Below are 21,402 nucleotides of genomic sequence, written 5' to 3' on the forward strand. Positions count from 1 at the left end.
TTAAGACATAATAGCGATGAGAGGATTAAAGTTCTCACACAGGAAATTAAAAATTGTATTATTTTCTTGCATTTGTCTGTTAGTCACTTGAAAAATTTAATTTTGTTTTTAGTAGTTAGACTTTTCATTAATGAGATGAACAGAGGTGTAAATTCTTTTATTTATTGCCAGTAAAAAAGCCTTTTGTGAAATGCAGTATTAGACATCAATACATTTGATAAAGATTGTAAAATTAGTCATGCAATTAATTGCAACCCACCATGTAAACAATGAAAATCAATATAAGGTTTCTTTTTAATTATAAAACAAAACCAAAAGTATCAGCCATAATATGTATCTCTCTATTACTCTACTGGTAGTTAATATGCATACTGAAATTAGGCTTCATAAATCTTAATCACAAATTGCTAGTTTGCTATATTTTAAATCTCTACTGACATTGCAATTATTTAATTTATTCAGGACATAAGAAAGAATGTACTTGTCCTACCCATTTTGGAAGTTGCTGTTGTTAACCATGAAATGGAAGCTAAAATGTCATATGTGGAGTTGATTTAAATTCAATTATAAACTTGTAATATATATTCATTGCTTCTCCTGTCCACTATAAGATTTATTTAAGGATCCATAAAGATTTGTGTCAGGCCACATTTACCAGTGATTTTCTATTGAACAGTGATTGACTGTGATTAATTATGATGAATAATATAAATCTATATTGGGCATATGTCCAATTTTGTTTTGACCAAGGTGAACTGAAAGGATTGAATTTCAAGGTTTGGTTTATGTAATGTATAATATACTTGCAAGTTCAAGGAGATATTATGCCTTGTAGTTTTTCTTGGTGATAAAAACCCTTGACATTTTTATCACCAAGAATTAATAAAAATATAAAAAATAATATGTAAAAAAATATATATATCAATTTGGCCTTTTGTGTGAAAGCATTTGATTGGGCAATGTTAAGTGTCTTATTAAATGTACCGAAGCACTTAGGTCACACCAAGGCGTCTGAGTGACGCACTAGACGACGTCACTCGAGATAGATATGAATTTACCCAATTATAGTCGATATCCTATGAACAGAAGGGCTTTCGAGATACTTTCATACTACTATTTAACATAGGATTTCTTGACATTAACATTTATTTACTAAGCATATAGAAAAATATAAAGTTGAAAGATCCTAATAAAAACTGACACAGAACTTAATAAGTGAATACAGGACAATGTATAAATTTTAGAAAACCAAAAGTAACTCGCATCATGACCTCTATTACTCCTAGCATGCAAACGCAATTCCTTCAAGGGGAAAATGACGCAAAGTATATAAGACTTTAGTGAATTCTTGTTACTGCAGTCTTGACCCCATAAAAGAAGCCTTAACCTTAAACTAAACATATGCTTATCATTGCAACAAGATTGCTCAGAAAGGCTATTTTGTTTATATATCAAGACATTAAAACTGTGAAAAAGAAGCCTGAAGACCAGTTTCATAAACGAGTGCGAGCGGTAACGTCATACTGTCCATCTGCATCTTATCCAGAGAAAATTAAAACAACGCTAAGTAGGGCGTAGTATTTAAGAAAGAAATAAGTTACTGAGAGCTTTTTATTTGTATACAAAACATGTGACGTCATTGGAGCTGCTTTTCCAGTCAAGACAATAGCCTACTTTACGGCTCCGTTTATAATGTAAAAAACATCTTACATTTTGCGATATTTTTCAGTACACTTTGAAAAGATTAAATTCGCTATTCATTAATAACAGAGTACGTCTCTCCACACAATTTTGCGACCTATTTATACAATTTGCTTTTGAAATTCACTTAATTAGGTAACGTTTTTTAATTGTTTTTAATAAATTCAGTTTGTATTCCGGTTCTCTAATGAGTGGAAAATCGTGGTTTATCGAAGGGGCAGTGGGTATCCTCAATAGTTTCTCCCGTTTTTTTTAAATAATTTTTTTTTAACTTTGTTTGGTATTTTTGATGAAATCAAGCATACAATAAGGGGAAACAATTTGTCAATGACAGTCAGCGTTTTTTCAACTTGTTAGATAGGCGTCCACATCTTACTTAGTGGAAGATGAGACACAGTGCGTTAAGTCACGCTTGCCTTATATACCTGTTCTTCTCTTAAACAGTGCCACTTTATTATACGTAGGAGTTGGTAGTGGTCAAACGATCTTTATGATGTTGTGAGGTGTTTATCGGATAATAAAATCAAGTGACAGTGAAACTTAGCGGTCTGGTGACATGTACTCCCCGATAAAGCTAAGCCGATAGAAAAGCTTTAAGCCGGTTCAGAACAAAAACACTAACGAGGCATGTAGTAGCCTTATCAGAACAAGAAGTTGCTCAGATCGCTTTCGATTTTCCAATAACTCATTAGTGGCGTCAATCATGCAAGCGATGTAAGCACGTATGTTTTGTAATAAGCTTTTATCGTAATTTAATATAGGTGAATTTCCCAAATGGGTCGTGACAAACTATCTATGGGGGACTGTCTGAACGTTATTAATAACGAAAACCTTAACATTCTGTAAATTTCTAGAAGCATGCCGTACATGGTCTTATGGTGTAATTATCAAATGGATGTTTACTAAATATTGTAAAAACTATTTTAAAAGAGTAAGTATGAAGTTTCTTGCTCGTTATTCCCCATTTAAACTACCTTTTTCTTTAATATGTATATATAATCTTTTAAATAAATAATTTGACTTTAATGATAAATGGAATATGGACACATTAATGGGAATATCATTAATTCTAGCCAAGTAACGCAATTACTAAAATCTTTGTGCGCGTTTGATAAACAATAGTTTGAGTGATTAATTATTGAAACGACTATTGTAAACACTCTGAATACGTTAGAACGTGAAACGAAACTGGAAATACGAAACTGGATATCCCAAGCGAATGATATCTTTTATATTATTAATGTAACCGCGTAGCGTAATTGTATTATTATAGTTACGGTGCACTTTAGTTTTTATAATAATACATAAATAGATCAGTGGCGCTACAACCTTTTTAGGTCTGGACCTCATATCTATGTATCTGTTGATGATTGTTTGTAAATCTAATAGTTGCCTATTAGGTAGGTTATCTACCTGATGCACGCTGACGCCTTTTTGTGTCTAAGGCAAGCCACGATGTGTTCCTTCGCTGTTCGAGCGAATGTTAAATGCGCATAGAAAGAAAATCCATTGGTGCACAGCCAGGGAACGAACCTGAGAGGGATAAGAGTTGCACGCTGAAGCCACTAGGCCAACACTGCTCTATTGTTTTAGTTTTTATAAAATAATTTTAATTTGTTCAACAATTACATATAAAATATATATATACCTTTTCGATGTCAACAATGTGTTACACTATAATTTGACTGCAACAGAGCATTGGTCAGGACGTGTCAAAATCATCGTGCGGTTTTAGAACTGATTTATCAGCACCCTAAGTGGACCACCATTATTGATTAAATACAGATTGAACTCTAATTAAAGTCTCGTACAAGGAGTACGAGCACGGTTACATAACACTATATTGTCCGTTAAAAACCCGCGGTACACAGGTAGTGTGTGGGGCTTTTGTTTGCCTCTCACGCTTTTGATCTCATAAAATATTCACCGGCCATACTCGGCAAACGGACCTCATATTGTACGATTGCGTACACTAAGGAAAGGTCAAGTTGGCCTTTGATATTCGCAGGATTTGAGAATATATTAAGTTAATATTGTCTTTAGCGCAAGTGTTATTCATAATCGAATATAGATTGTATTTAAGAATTGTTTATCAGATTTTATTATTATCTTAATTTTTTTCCCGTGATTTACTGTGACATCAAATATGCAGTGATATTCTTCAATTATTTTGAGCCTAGGAAGTCTTGTATACACTAATATTATAAAGTGGAAACATTTGTGTTTTTGTAATGTTTTTACACATAAACTACTAGACCGATTTCAAAAATTCTTTCACCATTAGAAAGATGCATCTTGATTGACTGTCATAAGCCATATTACATTTTCAAACAAAGTAGGGATCCCTAACAAAAATGCAATAATATTAAGGTGTGAAAAAATTATCCATAAAAAATCTGTACATCAATCAACATACGTACAACTACAAACAGAATGTTTTACCCATGGGCAATTGTATGTTGGCCTATTGGAACACCAAAACATGAAATTATTTTGCTGCCTCAAAACAAAACTACGTCAAATATTGTGTATATGGAAGTTCTACAGACACAGAAGATCTACAAATAAATCTCTTCTCTAATATCATAGAAGAAAGTTTTTCATTTTTAATTTTTGTTTTTATTTTAACAAAAAAAAAAATCTTTATTACCTACTTGAGATTTTTTAAATTTACTAATATCGGACACTATACGTAAATGATTATACGATTTTAAAAATGTATTAGATATATATTCGTTGTAAAGTACAACAAATGTATATCCATTAGATTATGAATGTAAGTGTGTATCTAATAATATGAATGGAAGTAATTAAAAACTAAGTAAAATAAAACTTTTATGTTAACAAAAATAATCCGACTTAGTAGACTTTCTACTACGAGATCGGTAACTACACGTGTTATTGCTGGTTTACTAAACGTATAGGTAATCGTTAAACAAACTAAATTAGCCACCTATTAAAAAGTTATCAGTGTAACGGAACAACGAAGTGTAAATGTGTCAAAACACAATGCTGGTTTACGGTTTAGAATCAATTTGACACATATAAGTCATCAGCACAAATAAATTCGCAATGTATTTTACAACGAGTTTTGTAAACCAGCTAAAATAAATAAAAATTGTAGATACTACGTCTTTATAATAATCTCATATTTATATTAAATATTAAAAACAATTTGGCTGTTAAAAGCTCTAGTCTTATTAACAAAATTCGCGAGTTTAGCTTAATATTAACTACTAAATATTTTTCCTGGATGCAAGGGATTTTCTTTCTCCTCGATGTACGGTGTAAATTTTTTATTCACTCGCGTATACAGCCTTCACACTTGTAATATCGATAAACCCATCGTGTGCACGACGGAAATTGAATTAACTACTCGATGGTTTCCTCTATTCTATTCCCGTAGGAAGTTGGATTTTAATGAGGGATATTTATAGGACAAATATTAATAGCGCTATATAGCAATCGTGTGATATAAACGTCGAAAAATTCCCCATTTAAATTAGGAAATGAATTTACATGTTTCATCATTTTGAACTTTGTTTAAAGTTTTTGCTATGATTTTATTCTTACTTCATTTAGAACCGCCTACGACGACATCGTTTAGAACAACATACCGGTTAAAGTGACAAAATTCAAAGGTCCCGGATGAATTCTATGTATTTTATTAAGTACTTTAGGTAAGTCATCGGTTTTTACAATTAGTCCCTTTGATGTCGTTATAATAGATTTTGACTGTATTTTGATATATGATTTTTAAGTTGCCAAAACAATTAGATCTGAATAATGTTTTGAGAAAAGTCAGAAATATAAATATAGAATGAAAGTGAAGACCAACAAAAAAAACTAACTTAATTCTTTACAACTTTTTATAACAAACACAACTATATAATTATTATTAAGAAATGTTACTAACCAATTTTTGTTTGGATTCATTAATAAAGCCTAATAATAATGATAATAAATTGAGTGCATATTTAATATATATATTTCTACTGGCAAACGAACTCAACACATGATTTGAAAGATCTAATCTTGTATAATTTACCATTTTATATATATTTTCAGTGTATAAATCAGTTTAGTGCTTTAAGCGTAAAGGCCAAGTTGAAATTAGCCCTGTATGCTGTGTGAGTCAATGATAAAGATACTATGTTTTATTTATTATGAGCGGACAGGTATAAATTGGTCCCTTAAGCGGCTGATTTAATTAAAAACTGCCCCTATAGCAAAAGCAATACTACGGCTTCCAATCCAATACGCCCTGCGCTTTGGCTTAATAACATTATTTACATCACAATATTTACTATATTGAGGGCTAAACATTACCACGCCTTGTTTGTTGTGTATTTGTATCGCCTCATCATTGCGTTAAAAGTCATTTGATTTTTTATGAAATTATAATTAATAACATGTAATATTTTGTTCTGTGATATATTGTTTTTCTAACAGGCAAGTAGGTGAAGAGCCACCTGTGCCTTGCATACGCCATTTTTTGGGATTGAGACATGCCGATTTTCTGACGATGCGTTCATTTCTTCCTTCACCGTACGATCGAGACTTAATTGAACATAGAAAGTCCATTAGTGCACAGCTGGAGATCGAATCTACCTAAGGGATGCGAGTTACACGCTGAAGCCACTAGGCATTGCACTGCTTACAAAAAAAATCTATACCGGGTTTAGTAATGGAGGGAAATTACTTATAAACAAATTTCGATAAAACTACCCTAAATTTATAAAAACTGCAGTCAAACAATTTTGAATCGGTGCAAAGTCATATAAGGACTGCCTGGAAGAGATCGCTCGAAAGCGATAAGGCCACCAGTTGATTTTTGATTTAATTATGTTCAATTTTTTTTTTCTGTAGTGTAACAAGGTGTTAATAAATAAATAAGGAATATTTGTGGCATCAATTGATAGTTAAATAAACAGTATAAATATATGGGCGATTCTCGGATATAATTTATTTTAATTTATATTCGAATGCAGGCTTGTTTCGTTCATAAAAAAACTTGCATGTTATCTATGAATGCAATTTGTTTTTCCATTGTTTACACTACTTTCACTCAAGGTAGAATTTAAAAATTCCACCAGTTATTTATAATTTTTACCCATATGCAAAGGCATCTAATAGGTTGGGGAAAAAGTTTCTTCGTATTTTTTAAGAAAATTTAAATTTGTTTATTTACATTTAACTAAAGTATGTAGATACTATTTTGTTCGATAACTTTTTGGCGTCTTAACCCGGGTTTGTGGTCCACAATTCTTCAATATTCAGCTACGTCGTAACTACTGATATGCTGATTTTGCTCCACTTTAAAAAAAAGCATCCATTTTATCCGTAATAAGCCGACCAGAGCGACGTGCATATTTGACATCAAAACTTCCTTCTTGCTACTCTCACAGACACTGCACTAGGTTCATAAAAATAATTTGCATTTTTATCTTTTTTGTACTAAAATGTATCGATTTTTTTCATTAGATTCACTCATCTTGACAGTACGAAAAATAAATAAAAATCAAACATTTTCCTAATTTGATTTTGGAATTATCTTCTTAAAATTTAAACTTTTAATGATACCAAAACCAGCCAGATACAAATAGTATAGTTAAGAGATTTTATTACAAGCTCATACATACTATAATGCGAAAAGACTTTTTCCCCAACCCAATATACCAATAATGATTGTTTTTAATCGATAATTGTTGAGTAATATATAAAAGTATTCATACTGTATCCAAACATATATATTTATATCATTCGTGGAAGACGGGAAAGAGATATTTCTTAAATGTTGAACGAGCTTGATTTTTTCTTCAAAGTTCCACACTGATTTCAAAGGCCCCTGTATCTCTTAGGAGTTTGTGAACCTAATTATGATTATAAACGTTAAAATATTTTTCAATAGCAATGCACTTCAAGTGAATGTGGGTGGACGACGTAGGCAATAAAATAGCCTGATACCTGAAAGCGTAGGCAAGGCTCGCACCGGTGGGCGTCGTGAAGCGTTTGATGTTTACGATTTACGATTATCCGTTGGGACGTATGACTTTACTAATTGTGCGTTAACCTACATCTATCAATCGACCTTAGCGATATTTGTGCTATAAACCCCCTGTGATTAAGAGTTGCTGACCGCCATGGCTGAAAAACACTAGAAACGTTGAGTAAATAATGTAATAAATTCATCTTATTACCTTGTTATGTTTATAAATTTGTACTGTCGTGCAAGGGGAAAACTTTTCTTATAAAGGTTTAAAATAAAACTCGAAATATTTCAACGAATAGAGCAATACTAATAATTCTTCGTTAATAAATAACCATACTAAATGATGTGTGTAGAACTGATCTCAACAGCCATGGTTGAACTCTCATTGCTTATAGGGTCAAACTTGTAAAGCACCAACCTAGTTTCGGAATGTATTCTACTGCAGTCATGTAATCGATACACTGATTCAGCTCCCTTTGTCTTTCTTGTTTTTTACCTATCGATCAAATTTATTCTGATTGAGCCACATTGAGGCATGCTTATTGCGAGGTTAGGTTAGAGAATGCAATGTTTACGTAGTTACTGTTAATTGTACACATTGCTTTACTTTTGACACAGAGAACCAGTAGTACTGGAGAATGCTTTAGTAGTTAGGAAGGCAACGGGCGGTCATATCGATTTTAAGCGGTTTTCGGGTGACCACTGGAAAGAAAATTAAAATATAATTATAACAATAATATAAATTAAAAAATGTTATGGTGGTACAACCTTATGTTCCCATATATAGCTACACATAATGGCGTACAAATCTGTCAAGAAATTTTGTATAGAAGTTGTCAATTATTATATTATTTGTAGTGATAAAGTATCGTATTATTAAAGTATAAATCAATAAATTTTATTTATTGTTACACGCAAATAATCGTTAGTAGATTAATATTTTTTTTCCAAAAGTAGTTATTAAGCCGATTTTTATAAAGTGCAAATATAGGTTTTTTTTGGGTATAATTTTAAATGCATTGGTCGTCCCGAAATCTCGACTTCGATTTAACCATTAAACCAAAACAAATATTAACATAAATGTGTCTCTTCCATGTTAAAGCATTCAAAGAGTTGTAATAAAAATTACGATTTCTATAAAGAATTTATTACATGAGCTTGTAACTTATCTAATAAATAATTTTACACATTTGACATAACAACGATGTTCGAAAGTCAAATATGACAATTAAAACCACTTACAAATCACATTTGACATATGATTTCGTTGATTCCATGTAAATATAGTCTGTGAATTTGATAAGAAAACATTATAAATGTGCTAAATTTTCTAGTGATAACACTGTAGTTATCCGTATTATTCCCAATTTATTTATTTATTCAACGTAAATGTTGACATAGTTTTACACGTACATATAGTAAAAAAAACATTCACTTGTTATGTGTGTCGCGTGTATTTTCAGACATTATTAATTCATAAATACCGAGATATTTAATAATTCTCATATAAATTTCGCCTGCATACACATATGCATACATTTTTTATTCATTTGCAAGGCAATTGACAGTTACGAAACTTGTATGCATAATTCTCTAGTAGTGTCTAAATCTTAATACCGTGAGCTGATGAATTAATTACTCTAATATCATAGAGAAAGGGTGATCGAGAACAAACACTAAATCAGGCTAAATGTACTTTTAAATAAAGTACTCTTTCGTCTCTTTCTCTCAAATTATGTTTATGCTGTGTTGGAAAGAGATAGATGAGTACTTAAGTAAAAAAACGGTGCTGACATTGCACCTGATATGGTTTGGTCCAAAACGGAATACACATTCAAGCATAAGACACACTTAACAATTATTTCCTACTTACACAATACTTATATATATATTAAATAAAATTAATATTAAATATTAATGTTTAGTTATATTAAATATATATATATATATATATTTACGTTTATAACTACTTATACTTTTTTTTACAAATATCGGCTTGTTTTGAAATAAAACAGATCGACTAATTATAAGGCAATCAAATATTTCCTTACGTTTTGATTGGAAAGATTAACTTAAATCTTTTCTAAATGTCTCAAGTAACTCTTAAAGAACGATTGTCAGGTAACTTAGTAGTGATAAGTTAATATTTTTTTCCGTTAAGTATATATACTATAATTATAGCCTGCAGTATATTTAGACATAAGTTGTAATAATAAAATGTATAGTCTTCTTTTCTCTATTGAAATAGTATTTATAGTACAATCTGTGACTGAAAACTTATTGTCGCCAGCAATTCGCGACCGCGTTGGTGACTCCGTAATGATGGAGTGCTTTTAAAGAAAGTTTTTCATCGAAAGAACGTTGAGGCCTTTGTAAAATGCCTCGGTGTATTTACTCTCAAGAGGCGCACTATTGTTAGAGCAAATTGTTATGATTTATGACGAGTTTCGTATCAATTTAGCGGTGTGAACTGAATAACAATTGTTGGGCGCCAATTATAAAACGCTTTATATAATCTATGGTGTATATTGGAGGTCTTACGTAATTTTTAGTGTATGTAAATGTATAAAGTTTTTTTACAAGAATGTCATTAAAACATGATTTTTGACGCAACAAATTTTGTACTACTGGCGACAGTGTTAGTCCTTTTTTTGGAAAGTAAATTATGATTTGAGTGAATATATCCCGTTCTGAAGGTCTCATATAGTACAGGATTAATTAAATATTCAATTAGGTTTAGCGGTAAAATCTTGCAAGTGTAACCAATTACATTTCGTGTTATACCAATTCATATATTTTTTGCTATTTTTATCACAGACTTGTGGAATGGTTCTTAATTTGTGTACATAAAATTTCATCATTATTTATTATTAAATGTCAATGTTTTTGTCGTACTACCCTACTTAAACAATATTAAAATAAAATTGTAAAGTTTTATAATCATTTAGTGATGATTTTCTGATGAACGTAATCAATAAAACGGACGTAAACTGTCTATTAAATATGAAAAGTCCACAAAAAAGCTTTATTTTAAATACATACAATATTGTATTCTAGGTGAGTAATGCAAATGAAAAAAAAAACTTAAGAACACGCGAATTAATTACATTGTTATAACGGTAAAAGCACAGACTACGACAGCTTTGAAGAAGATTCGTTTGTTTTTGAATTTCTTCAAGAATTAAATTTTACGTAGACATAAAAATGCACGGCGAATAGCTGTAACAACCCCGTGGAATCGACAATCGAATTAAGTTCCCTCCGTAAATAAATTAGGAAGTGACACCGGTGCTCGTCAAAGCCACGGTCAGGGCTACCGATCGACGATCAGCCAACCTAATACCAATTTCCTGTGCTCTTTCGCCTTATGATTTAACTAGCGTCCCTACCTGGCTTCATAAAGCTCAATTCATCTTTTTGAAATCGTAGAGTAAATACTATTTGAAGGAAATGTATGAGTTAAAGCTGTGTTTTGATTGGATTGACATTATTTATTACGATGCCCAGCCTATTGGCTGTTTTAATATTGTATTTTTCAAGGTCAAGCTTCCCTATAGCATATATTCATAGTCAAAGAAATGAATGTGTTTTCAATAATAATACAAAAATAATCTCGTATTAGTTTAACTTGAATTGACTAGAAATATATATAATATTTTTTACGTACATTTATCTCGTTAGCGGGAACGTTTGATAACAATTAGTACGCAGCGGACGAGTCTCGGCTCAGTCGTTGTGCACGCGTACGCATATGTGCACGTATACGCGCGAAAAAGTGGATAAGCAGTTAGCACTATATTTAACTAACTAGTTTTTAACAAAACCAGTTGTGTGGATACGAAGGATGTTGCGATAATTTAAGTTTTGTGAGTTCATGTGCTATTGAAGGTTAGTTTTGAAATGGGTTAAGCTTGATTAAATGGGTGTGTTGAACTTTTTTCATTCGTAATTGTGTTATGAATGGCCATTCTCTCGCTATTCATAACGTTTTATCTCATTATTTTTCCTTTAATTGCATGAATATTATAACGTGATATATTGGACGTGGTTTTTTTGACGCATCAAATTACGCCCTTTTCACTGGCTAGACTCGATCCTTATTTTTTACTGTAACTAAATTATGATTTGAGTGAATATTTGCCGCGGTCTCATCTGGTACAGGATTAATTAGGTTTAGCGGTAAAATCTTGAAAGTGTAGTTCTATTTAATTTCGAGTTATACCAATTAACAACTATTTTATTTTTCAATTTATATCACAGACTAGAATGCTTTTTAATTAGTCCAAATATAATTGCATTTCATCAAAATTACGTTTATTAAATTAACTGTTACCGTTATTTTATATAAAAAAATAGTCCTAATACTTTTTATAATAAATTAAACATAATTTTCATTTTTTTTACGTCCTATGCATAGTTGGGCATATGATAAGATCATCGTGTGTTTATAATCTGTGGATAATGATTACGATAGCTTATAGCAATGCTTAATGTTTCCTAGTATACATATATGCGAATGTATTTTTATTGTATCGACATTTTTCTCTTTTGGTATAAATCTCTAGTCGGGCTAGGCTCACATTGTGTGTTTAAAATGTATGATTTTAATTTGTATGAAATAAGTGCTGCCTTGTCAAAGAATATATATACGATACTATAATCCAGGTTTTATTGAAGACCGATAAAAACAAAACTAATAAATATTTCAAATGAATATAATTATCCAAATATTGTATGTAATACAATAATAACAATAAAATTGATGTGGCTAATAAAGTGTGTTCAATTACAGATAGAGACAGGAGATGTATTGCTCAAGGTGAATGGGACTGATGTGAACCGGTTCACGACAAGGGAAGGTAGGAATCCACCATTTATCATGTGCATGACATTTTCCGAAAACCGCAAACCGCTACTGCCAAAATTGTATTAAAAAGTGGTCAGGATAATTGATGTACTGTGTTGCTAAAATATATTTATCGTGTTTCTGTCATTGCTGGTTCGTTTTGTGGGTAAATAAAGACCCCAGTCTTACTCATAAGACTGTTGTTAGGGCATGTTTTGTTACGTGTGTTTGCAAGAATGATGCATATCGAAACATACTTTGTGATTTTAAAATCATAAATGTTCGTATAGAAATGTTTTTGTTAGGAAGCCAAAATTTACTAAACGCAATTTTGTCTATATAAATATAAATGGATTGCAAAATCTTTTGCCAAGTGTTAAGGATGGACCAATTTCAGTAATTTTTTTGTAATTATTCTTCGAACTCGATGGAAAATTGTGTTAGTACTAGGGTTTTTATTCCGGAAAAGCGAACAGTCCCTATTGGATACTACAGCAAAATGTTTGATGTGTTGAAATAAAAATATATTATAGCGAAGCGAAGTTCGCGGGCCAGCTGGTTAATCAAAACAAATTTAAGAATTAACAATACCAGGGGTTCGGACCGGCTATCCTTAAACCTTACAATCTTTTACATGATTATGATTTTTATATATACATAGATCCAACTGATCGACAAAAATAAATCCGTTTTATTAATAATATTTAATTACAAGTTAAATTAATGTTTCCTAATGAATACTATTTGTTGTCGGCTGTAACTTTCCGTGTGTTAAAACCTATTAAGATTTGATACTTAAATGCGACTAATCCGCATACAACGATCGCATCAGAAAATTGTATTAGACCGTCAGACCGCTATCTCGCTGTGATTAAGTTAATTCAATGATTGCGTTGTACTTATTCAAGTCTGCCGTCACGCGATGTAGCAATTCTAATTTCACACTCATTCCGCGTACTCAAGAATAGAAGTGGTTTAAAAAAAAACTATATTTCAGTACACAAACCAAATTAAATGCTTTTGTATAACCACTAATGACCAAGGTTGGTTTGGTACATCGATTAATGGAGACCCATTTCTGCCCCTGGTACATTGATCGTTTATTTTTTTTAAAGAGTAGTGAACACGGCTGAGAATGTAAAACAAAAAGCGAAACTATGGCGCGTTTCCTTTGTTTAAAGGTCAAACGGAATGACGGATCGTGTCGTGTGTCTGTAATTGAACCGCTTTATCATTTCGTGTAATTTTATATTATCCAGGCAACATATAAGTTTTGCTAAAGAAAGAAAAGATAGTATCCCTAGTTACCGTATGTCAAATCCAATACGTTTTTGACGTACGGCATGCGTAATTAACGCTAAGTGTCGACTCTGAATCCTACCCTTGGACTCCAGACTCCCTCGGTACAAGTTTTATTAGCAGTCATGAGTCACATTTATTACGACGCATTTCATTCGCCAAGTTCATCAACAATATATTATAGACTATAAAGACATCGACGTATACAAGTATATTTTGTTACAGTTTTAAAATGTTTACGACTCTCGTCGGATCCCGTCACATTACGGCTGAAAAAGGGTGAGTTATTTGACGGTAGTGTATAAATTGTATCTGTTGAACTACGCCATTATAGTGAGCCGAGTGGAATAAAATCCGCGAACTTTAGGGCTGTGTATAAGACATCATACAGTAGCTGAATGTTATGACCCATGACTGAGTTGAAATTGCTTATCTTCGTATTCCACATTTGGAAAATGTACTGTGCTGCGGCGTCTACCCTACCCATTATAATGTATCTATTTCGTCACTTTAACCGTCAAACCAAATACACACGATTTGGTGTCATCTTTGGTAAACTTTCTTTGATTAGAATATTGGAAGGCTCCATTAAAGGTTTTAAACGAAGTTTGGGTCCAGTTTAAAAAAAAACTCAATTTTGTATTGAGACCGATATAAAAGTACGTTACTATGCGATGAAGTAGATTTACGAAAGCTTTTTTTTGTGGTTTTATTTTATTGATGTGTACTGATTGGGTATTGATATGTATGTACCGATAAAGAAACGTTGCAAAAGATACCCAACACATTTAAATAAATCTATTAACAGTTTGGCAATAATAAAGTGTGTATTTATTTTAAAAAATCATCTGATTTTCCCGCTGAGTTGGCAACCCTTATTCCCAAGTGGGTCAGTTGAGTTCGCCACAAATAAGAGCGATACCCTTTATAAATTAACTACTAGTAGACCTGTAAATATTTGATATAATATTCGCACTTGATAGAGTTATATTTTATACGTGTTCATACATAAAGAAGAAAAAAGAATGGTGTGATGTTTCTTGAATGATTTGAAGATAAGTTTATTTCTCAATGGGTCCAGGACGAGAATTAGCAATAGGTATGTCTTGCGTATGTATATAATAAGTTACAAATCGAATTTTAGCCTTGATGTATACAATACTGTTTTTGTATAGTCTTTTTACGGGGTCAATCTTTAAAACAAGGCTTGAACTACAAATATGAAAAGTTCAAATTTTATGAGTGCCTAGTATCTTGGTTAGTTCCTAATAAGGCATAACGATGTTATATAGTTCGACATTACTTATTGAGAAGCTTATATATTATATATTGAATAAAATCTGTAAATTCCAGTCGTATGTTAGAATTGTTTTCGAAATTAATCATTTGCAATACTACGTTGTTGGTCGGTCTTTGTTAAATGGTTCTGATCATTGAATCAATAATTGGCTGAAATTGGAATTCAACGAAGTACCGTAGTAATAACGATAACTGTAGGCCATTTTTGTTACTTATTTGCGTGAATTTAAGGCATTAATAAAAATAGTGTTCGTTATGATTTTATCAATTGTCCGTATTTACTAAAGCGTTGCGTCAGTTTGAACACGATAACAGCAATGTTCGGATTTGGTTTTCGTGATTCATAATTGCAAGTATTTTTTTTTTCAGATCCACAGATCAAAGCAAACGTAAGGAGATACCTAACAGCCGCCGCCGAGCGACGGAATAGTGGTTCCCGGATTAAAACTGAAAAGTGAGTTTTGTTTCTTAAAGGATCTACTTATTGTATACACTGTCAATCATTATGTTACTGCAATTATTGTAAGAAAAAAGGTCGGTTTATTAATTAATCAAATAATTTAATTGTCTTTTGTTACTCGGTGTAATTCGCATTGTATTAATAAAGAACTCAACTTCAAAATTGTACAATGTAAAGTTTAAGTATACGTGATGACAATGAGTTGACTTTTTACTTTTTTTTTTGTTTTTTTTTTATCACTGTAGGTCATACATAACGCAAATCTACATATAAGCTACCCAAAAACGCATCTTCTTCGCCTAATGCCTATTCTCTTTCAAAGGCAAGGTGCCTTTAACCACTTTCTTAAAAACAAAATGTTCACTATCGCTTCAAAACTTTATACATTCACTAACAATCGTGAACAACATCATCACAACCCGTCCTATGGTGAAACGGATGGTATTCTGCTTGTGCAAAATTAGGGGCCTTTAAGAAAAGAGCGTACTAATTCTAAAGGCCGCTAACGCACCTACGAACCTACTGGCAATGTGCGTGTCCATGGGCGTCAGTATCACTTAACATCAGGTGAGCCTCCTGCCCGTTTGCCTCCGATTAAAGTTTATTAAGTGAGGTATCTACTAGAAGAGACTAGCTGAACGCAGGGAACTAGTGGGACCTAGTGCACTCTTTTAACTAATATTATTTTTTAAGACACTTTCACGTATTTTTTTTCTTGGATATTTTTTTAAAGCCAAGTGAATCGCTTGACAAATAAATGCCCACGACATTTGTCTTAAATTTGCTGATTTCGTCACAATATTCATTCCCCGTTTGCGATATTATCTAAATGTACGTATACATTGCTGCGTCGAGGTCCAGACGCGGTTTAGGATTCAATCTTGTACCTCTCTACACATTGCATTACGTTAAAATAGAAAACAATAGTCTTAACCAAATTGTTAGAGCTTCAACCGCTAGTCCAAGGAGGCGGTAACTTCTATTATTGGAAATGTATAAATAGTCAAGTTGATAAGCGGAAGGATAAATTTGTCTGTCCCTTCGTATTTTATTTTTGTGTACGTGGGGCGCACAGCTGATATTGGAACGATAGCGCCATGTGTTCTGCAGACTGGGGGTGCCAACCCCTTAGTGATGACGTGTTTCATGTGTAATCTATTATATTTCTTTACAGTTCCACCAATACGACGATAATGACCCTTATTACATAAAAAAATAAATAAAACAAATAAATGTTAGGTAATTCGATCATACGATGTTTGTTAATACAATAATACAACTTAAAATATATATAAATCTTTTGTGCGTGTGTTTTAATTCGAGTATGGATTAGATTTACAATTAGATGTTTTATTTTTTCATATGCGTTTAAGACGTGTACAGTACAACGTAATTTATAACATATAGAACATTTCATGATATGAACATAAGAGAATACGACCATATAAAAATGTTTATTGTTGATTAAATGAATCACTTTGTGATAAACGTAAAATGTCGTAATTTATTAACACTTAATAATGAAAATTTTTGTTTGCGATTACCATTTGAACAGCTGTATTATTATGTAAATATTAAAATGTTTTTGCCGGAGTAATGTCTCCGTAAACAAGGCGTTAAAACAACCTTATCTTACAGCCTTTTCACGTAATGGACCCAATTTATAACACGATTAATATTAACTCGGCTTAAATATTAACTCCTTGTTAAAGTCTCGTAACAAGGGAATATAGGAACGTGACAAAATTCGAGTTCTTTGCGAATACAACAGAATGAACTTATTCTGAGCTTGATATATTCGGAAGCTGGCTGATCAATTGAAAAAAACGCGCTGTTAAGGACCTGTCGGGTACATAATCCGTATGTGGCGAATAAGTATTTTTAAATAGGTGATTTCCCAGTAAAAACTTAATAAATTTTTTATATACATTTGTTTTCTTCTATATTTTAGACGTATAATATTTTCGATCAATTTTATTTTATGTATTGTAGAATAGATAAAATGTAACTTATACTGTAGAGGATGAGGTATTTTAATAAAAATCTTCATTAGTTTATAAATGAGACGTTTTAAGTTATTGTTATAGGTAGACTGTAGTAAATTAACTACTTTTATTATAGGATTATTATTAGAAGTCTTGTACGTATTAGAAGACACAAATGTTGACTTTTTTTAATTTAAATAGCTGTATCGCAGCGATAGTTATAATTTGACTATTATTTTAAAGAAAATGCACATTCCTTAAGTATAAAAACTCAATGAGTCTTTATCTAAAATATGTCTCATTGTATGAATCGATTTTTGGCCGACTTGAAAACCCCGAAAGTTTAGAATAGTTTTTTACTTAATTTATCATCAGATCTATTATTTTTTTTAATAGATCGCGATTTCGGTCCTTCACATGACGCGGAACATTCTCGAGTTATATGTCTATAGTGTGAAATTTATAATGATCTGTCAAGTCCACAATTAATTTGCCGTACCTTTGTACTGTTTTAATAGTGTTCTTGTACACAATTAAACTATGTTGAGGTTCCTAGTTTTTGAATTACTAAAAATAACGGTAGAGGTCTACCGCATTATAGGGTGATTACTGTATTATAATACACACATACATTGCGTAATAGATTCAATGACTGTCTTTGGCCTGTTTTTATTGTTAGCACAAAGAAAATTCAAAGTCGTTCTATAAATACTTGTTTGTTTTGATAACAATGTCATGACTGATTGCGACATGTGCCTAATACAGAAGTAAACTGTGTTTTCCCTGAAAGTATTTTGCTATAATTGGCAAATTCAATAATTAATATTTATGTTGCCGCTAAAATAAAATTAAACGCGTTGTTTTATTATTATTTTTTTTGTTTAAAGTGAGTAAATCCGTGACACATGTGTTCATTGTTGAAACTAAAGACAAATTACAGACAATGGTGTTATCAATTGCATTTATAACTTTTAGTTATATATATATATTAATAGCACCTAGCCTAATTTAACTGTTGTATTGATGACTTAGGGAGCGTTCAAGTATTACGTAACGAACTTTGAGGGGGGGGGGTCCTCTTGAAAAACGTTACGATGTGGGGGGATTGAATTACGCGTTATTATTAATATTATTTTCGACTTTCTAGTATTTTACACCACATAATGGTAAGTTTTAGGTATAAAGAGTCACTGGGGGTGGTCACGAAACGTTTGACTATTGGATATAGAAACATTAGGGCGCGTTTCATGGGGGGGGGGGGGGGTTCAAAAATCTCCAAAAATTGCGTGACGTAATAATAACTTGAACGCTCCTTAATAAATATATTTGATTTACCTATAAGTGGTTACATCACAGTACACGTTAAATTCCTTATAAAGTAAATGAAAACACTACAACAAACAAACGGAAAAAACACGTTTCCGTCCCTTATACAGAATATTACATTACACTAACTTAAATTGGAAGCCAAGCAATCACAACCTCGGTTGGTTAAAAACATGGTGTTATTTTAAGATTTGATGGGTGGCTGAAGGGTGGCTATAGTCCTTGTATGCGTTGAATGTTGCGTGACACTGCTTCTCAGGGCAGAGTCGAAATAATATCCATTTATCAGTCAGTTCACCTAAGTCAAAAGAAGTATTTTTTTACAGACCGGATTCCCCATTATCCAGCAATTCAAACAGCAACTCGTCTAGCAATTCGTCGAGCAACGGTTCGGGAGTTCAGTCAGGCGAAAGCTGTGAAGCTCTTCTAACAGAAGACAGGCTTCGACCGAGGGCTAACCAGCCCAAATTCGAAGCCTACATGATGACAGGAGATCTGATGCTGAATCTGTCGAGGGTCGAACATCCACATCACAATCATCATGCGCCAACACATAGAACACATTATCACAGGTTAGATGATAAATTAATTTTTAAAATAATCTATAATTTTAATATCTAATATTTTTTGTAAAATTTACTTATGTCTAAATTGTTATTGTGGCTGGTCTATTTACCGACTATGTATATATTTTGTAGGCTATATAAAATTAAGCTACGACCGAACAAACTCGAGTCAAACGAAAATTATAATAATTATTATAATTATAAATGAGGTTAAATATTTCTTCAAATGTAATGAACAATTTTGTCTTTTAATCCAATCAAACTGGTTTTTTATAACGTAATATATCGTTTATTACAGATATAATTCAACACCGGCTTCCCCGAGTGAGAACAGAGTAGCAGCCCGAGTCGAACTCTCCCACAGACACAATTCCTCACCAGACACAGGCTTGCTTGGGGAACACGCCAAATTGTAAGATTAATTTTCATACTGTGGTTTTTAACAAAATCTGAAAAAGTACTTAAATTTAACTGAGTTTTTGTCGGCTAAAGATTTCATTAAATCCAATAAGTAATGTATTATAGCGAGATATTATTTGCAATACTTGTTTTTATCAAACAAACTTTCCAAAAACCACTATATCCTGCGTTGGTACTCTGAAACATCCGTCACGGTCTTGAGACATAAGCACCTTTCGACAATCGTGACCCACTCGCCTGCGAATGACATTGGGTCACGCATCGTCACGTGACCATGTTCATACAAATTCGTTTGGCGTTAGCGGGTCACGGCTGAAGTGATTCTGTCTCCAGCCTTAGCGATAGTTACGATCCCCAATTTCGATATATTTCCTGCAATATCTTTAGCGCTGAGTCACTGAGCGTAATCTTCTGATACCTATACTATATGCTTGAACAATTATCAAAACGTATATAACGCTTTATTTATCATAACATTATAATAATGGTATTATAATTGTAATTGTGGTCAATCACGCATTATTTAATTCGCTTCCGCTTTAATATAACGTAGAAATAACATTTTTTCCACCTACCTATATACCATATACCTATTCCTAGAAAAGACTTTATGGTAGACATTTATGTACTTTAATTTGCTGTGACTATATTTCATGGGATGTCGAAACTGGAGTCGCAGGCTGTAAAACTGTTTAATTTTTTTCTTGAAGTAACTGAACTAACCTTTCGCATAGATCCTGCTTGTATATTCTGTGTTCAGGGTGTGGCATTAACGGGGGCAATAAAGCTTTTGTAAGAGTCACGTTCGTTCTGCTCCCCCTGTATACCCCTTTCTGTTTGAAATTGTATAATGTTGAAAGAAAACACATTTTTTAACAAGATTAAAGCTATTTGTATTATTAGAAACTTATAATTATTTAAATCATTTTAAATTTATTTTATTTTTTTCCGACGTTTCGCGTGCTTTACAGCGTGCGCGGTCAGTTTATAATAATACAAATAGCTTTAGTCCGGTTAAAAATAGTGTTTTCTTTCAATGTGTAAAAGCTATGTTAACAAAAGACAATACTATTATATAATATGTTTAAAACCAATAGTATTTGTTTGTCTTGATAATTTAGAATTATTTTATTCATTATACGTGATGTGAATTTACAATTTCAGATATAACTCTCAACCTGCGTCTCCGGCAGGCGGGGCCACATCCACGGGTGAAATATCATCACGAACACAGCAACAGATTGTTCGCACTTCACGCTCCGAAGATCACTTACAGGTATTATTATTATATAATATAATATAGACTTCAAAGACGTCTTAACTTATTTTTGTATGTGCAGCATTTTTTGCCTTTTCTTTTATATTTTGTCCTATTTAATTATTTATTTAATGATAGATTTTAAATGATAGTTCAACCTAACTGACTCTTATGTCTTTCATGACTTGCAAGAGTTCAAATTTGTGCCAATCTATCTTTATTTGACATAATCAAGAATAATGTTTGATGC

The 21,402-nt window shown here is 32.1% G+C and overlaps 1 protein-coding gene across 4 annotated transcripts in view; it reads left to right on the forward strand.

Annotated features, from left to right (window-relative positions):
• The window catches only part of LOC123716255 (PH and SEC7 domain-containing protein), a 33,030-nt gene that overhangs the window by 687 nt on the left and 10,941 nt on the right, over positions 1 to 21,402 (forward strand). For 3 of the 4 annotated variants that reach the window (XM_045671938.1, XM_045672019.1, XM_045672101.1), the window contains exons 2-7: positions 12,486 to 12,552; positions 14,064 to 14,117; positions 15,507 to 15,591; positions 19,235 to 19,480; positions 19,773 to 19,886; positions 21,059 to 21,170. In XM_045671938.1, coding sequence (XP_045527894.1) covers positions 12,486 to 12,552; positions 14,064 to 14,117; positions 15,507 to 15,591; positions 19,235 to 19,480; positions 19,773 to 19,886; positions 21,059 to 21,170 — 678 coding nt within the window. Of the gene's footprint in view, positions 1 to 11,572; positions 11,582 to 12,485; positions 12,553 to 14,063; positions 14,118 to 15,506; positions 15,592 to 19,234; positions 19,481 to 19,772; positions 19,887 to 21,058; positions 21,171 to 21,402 lie in introns of those variants that run through there. The other variant, XM_045672183.1, reaches the window with a different exon arrangement.

Source organism: Pieris brassicae, chromosome 1 (genome assembly GCF_905147105.1).
Source record: "Pieris brassicae chromosome 1, ilPieBrab1.1, whole genome shotgun sequence".
NCBI lineage: Eukaryota > Metazoa > Arthropoda > Insecta > Lepidoptera > Pieridae > Pieris > Pieris brassicae.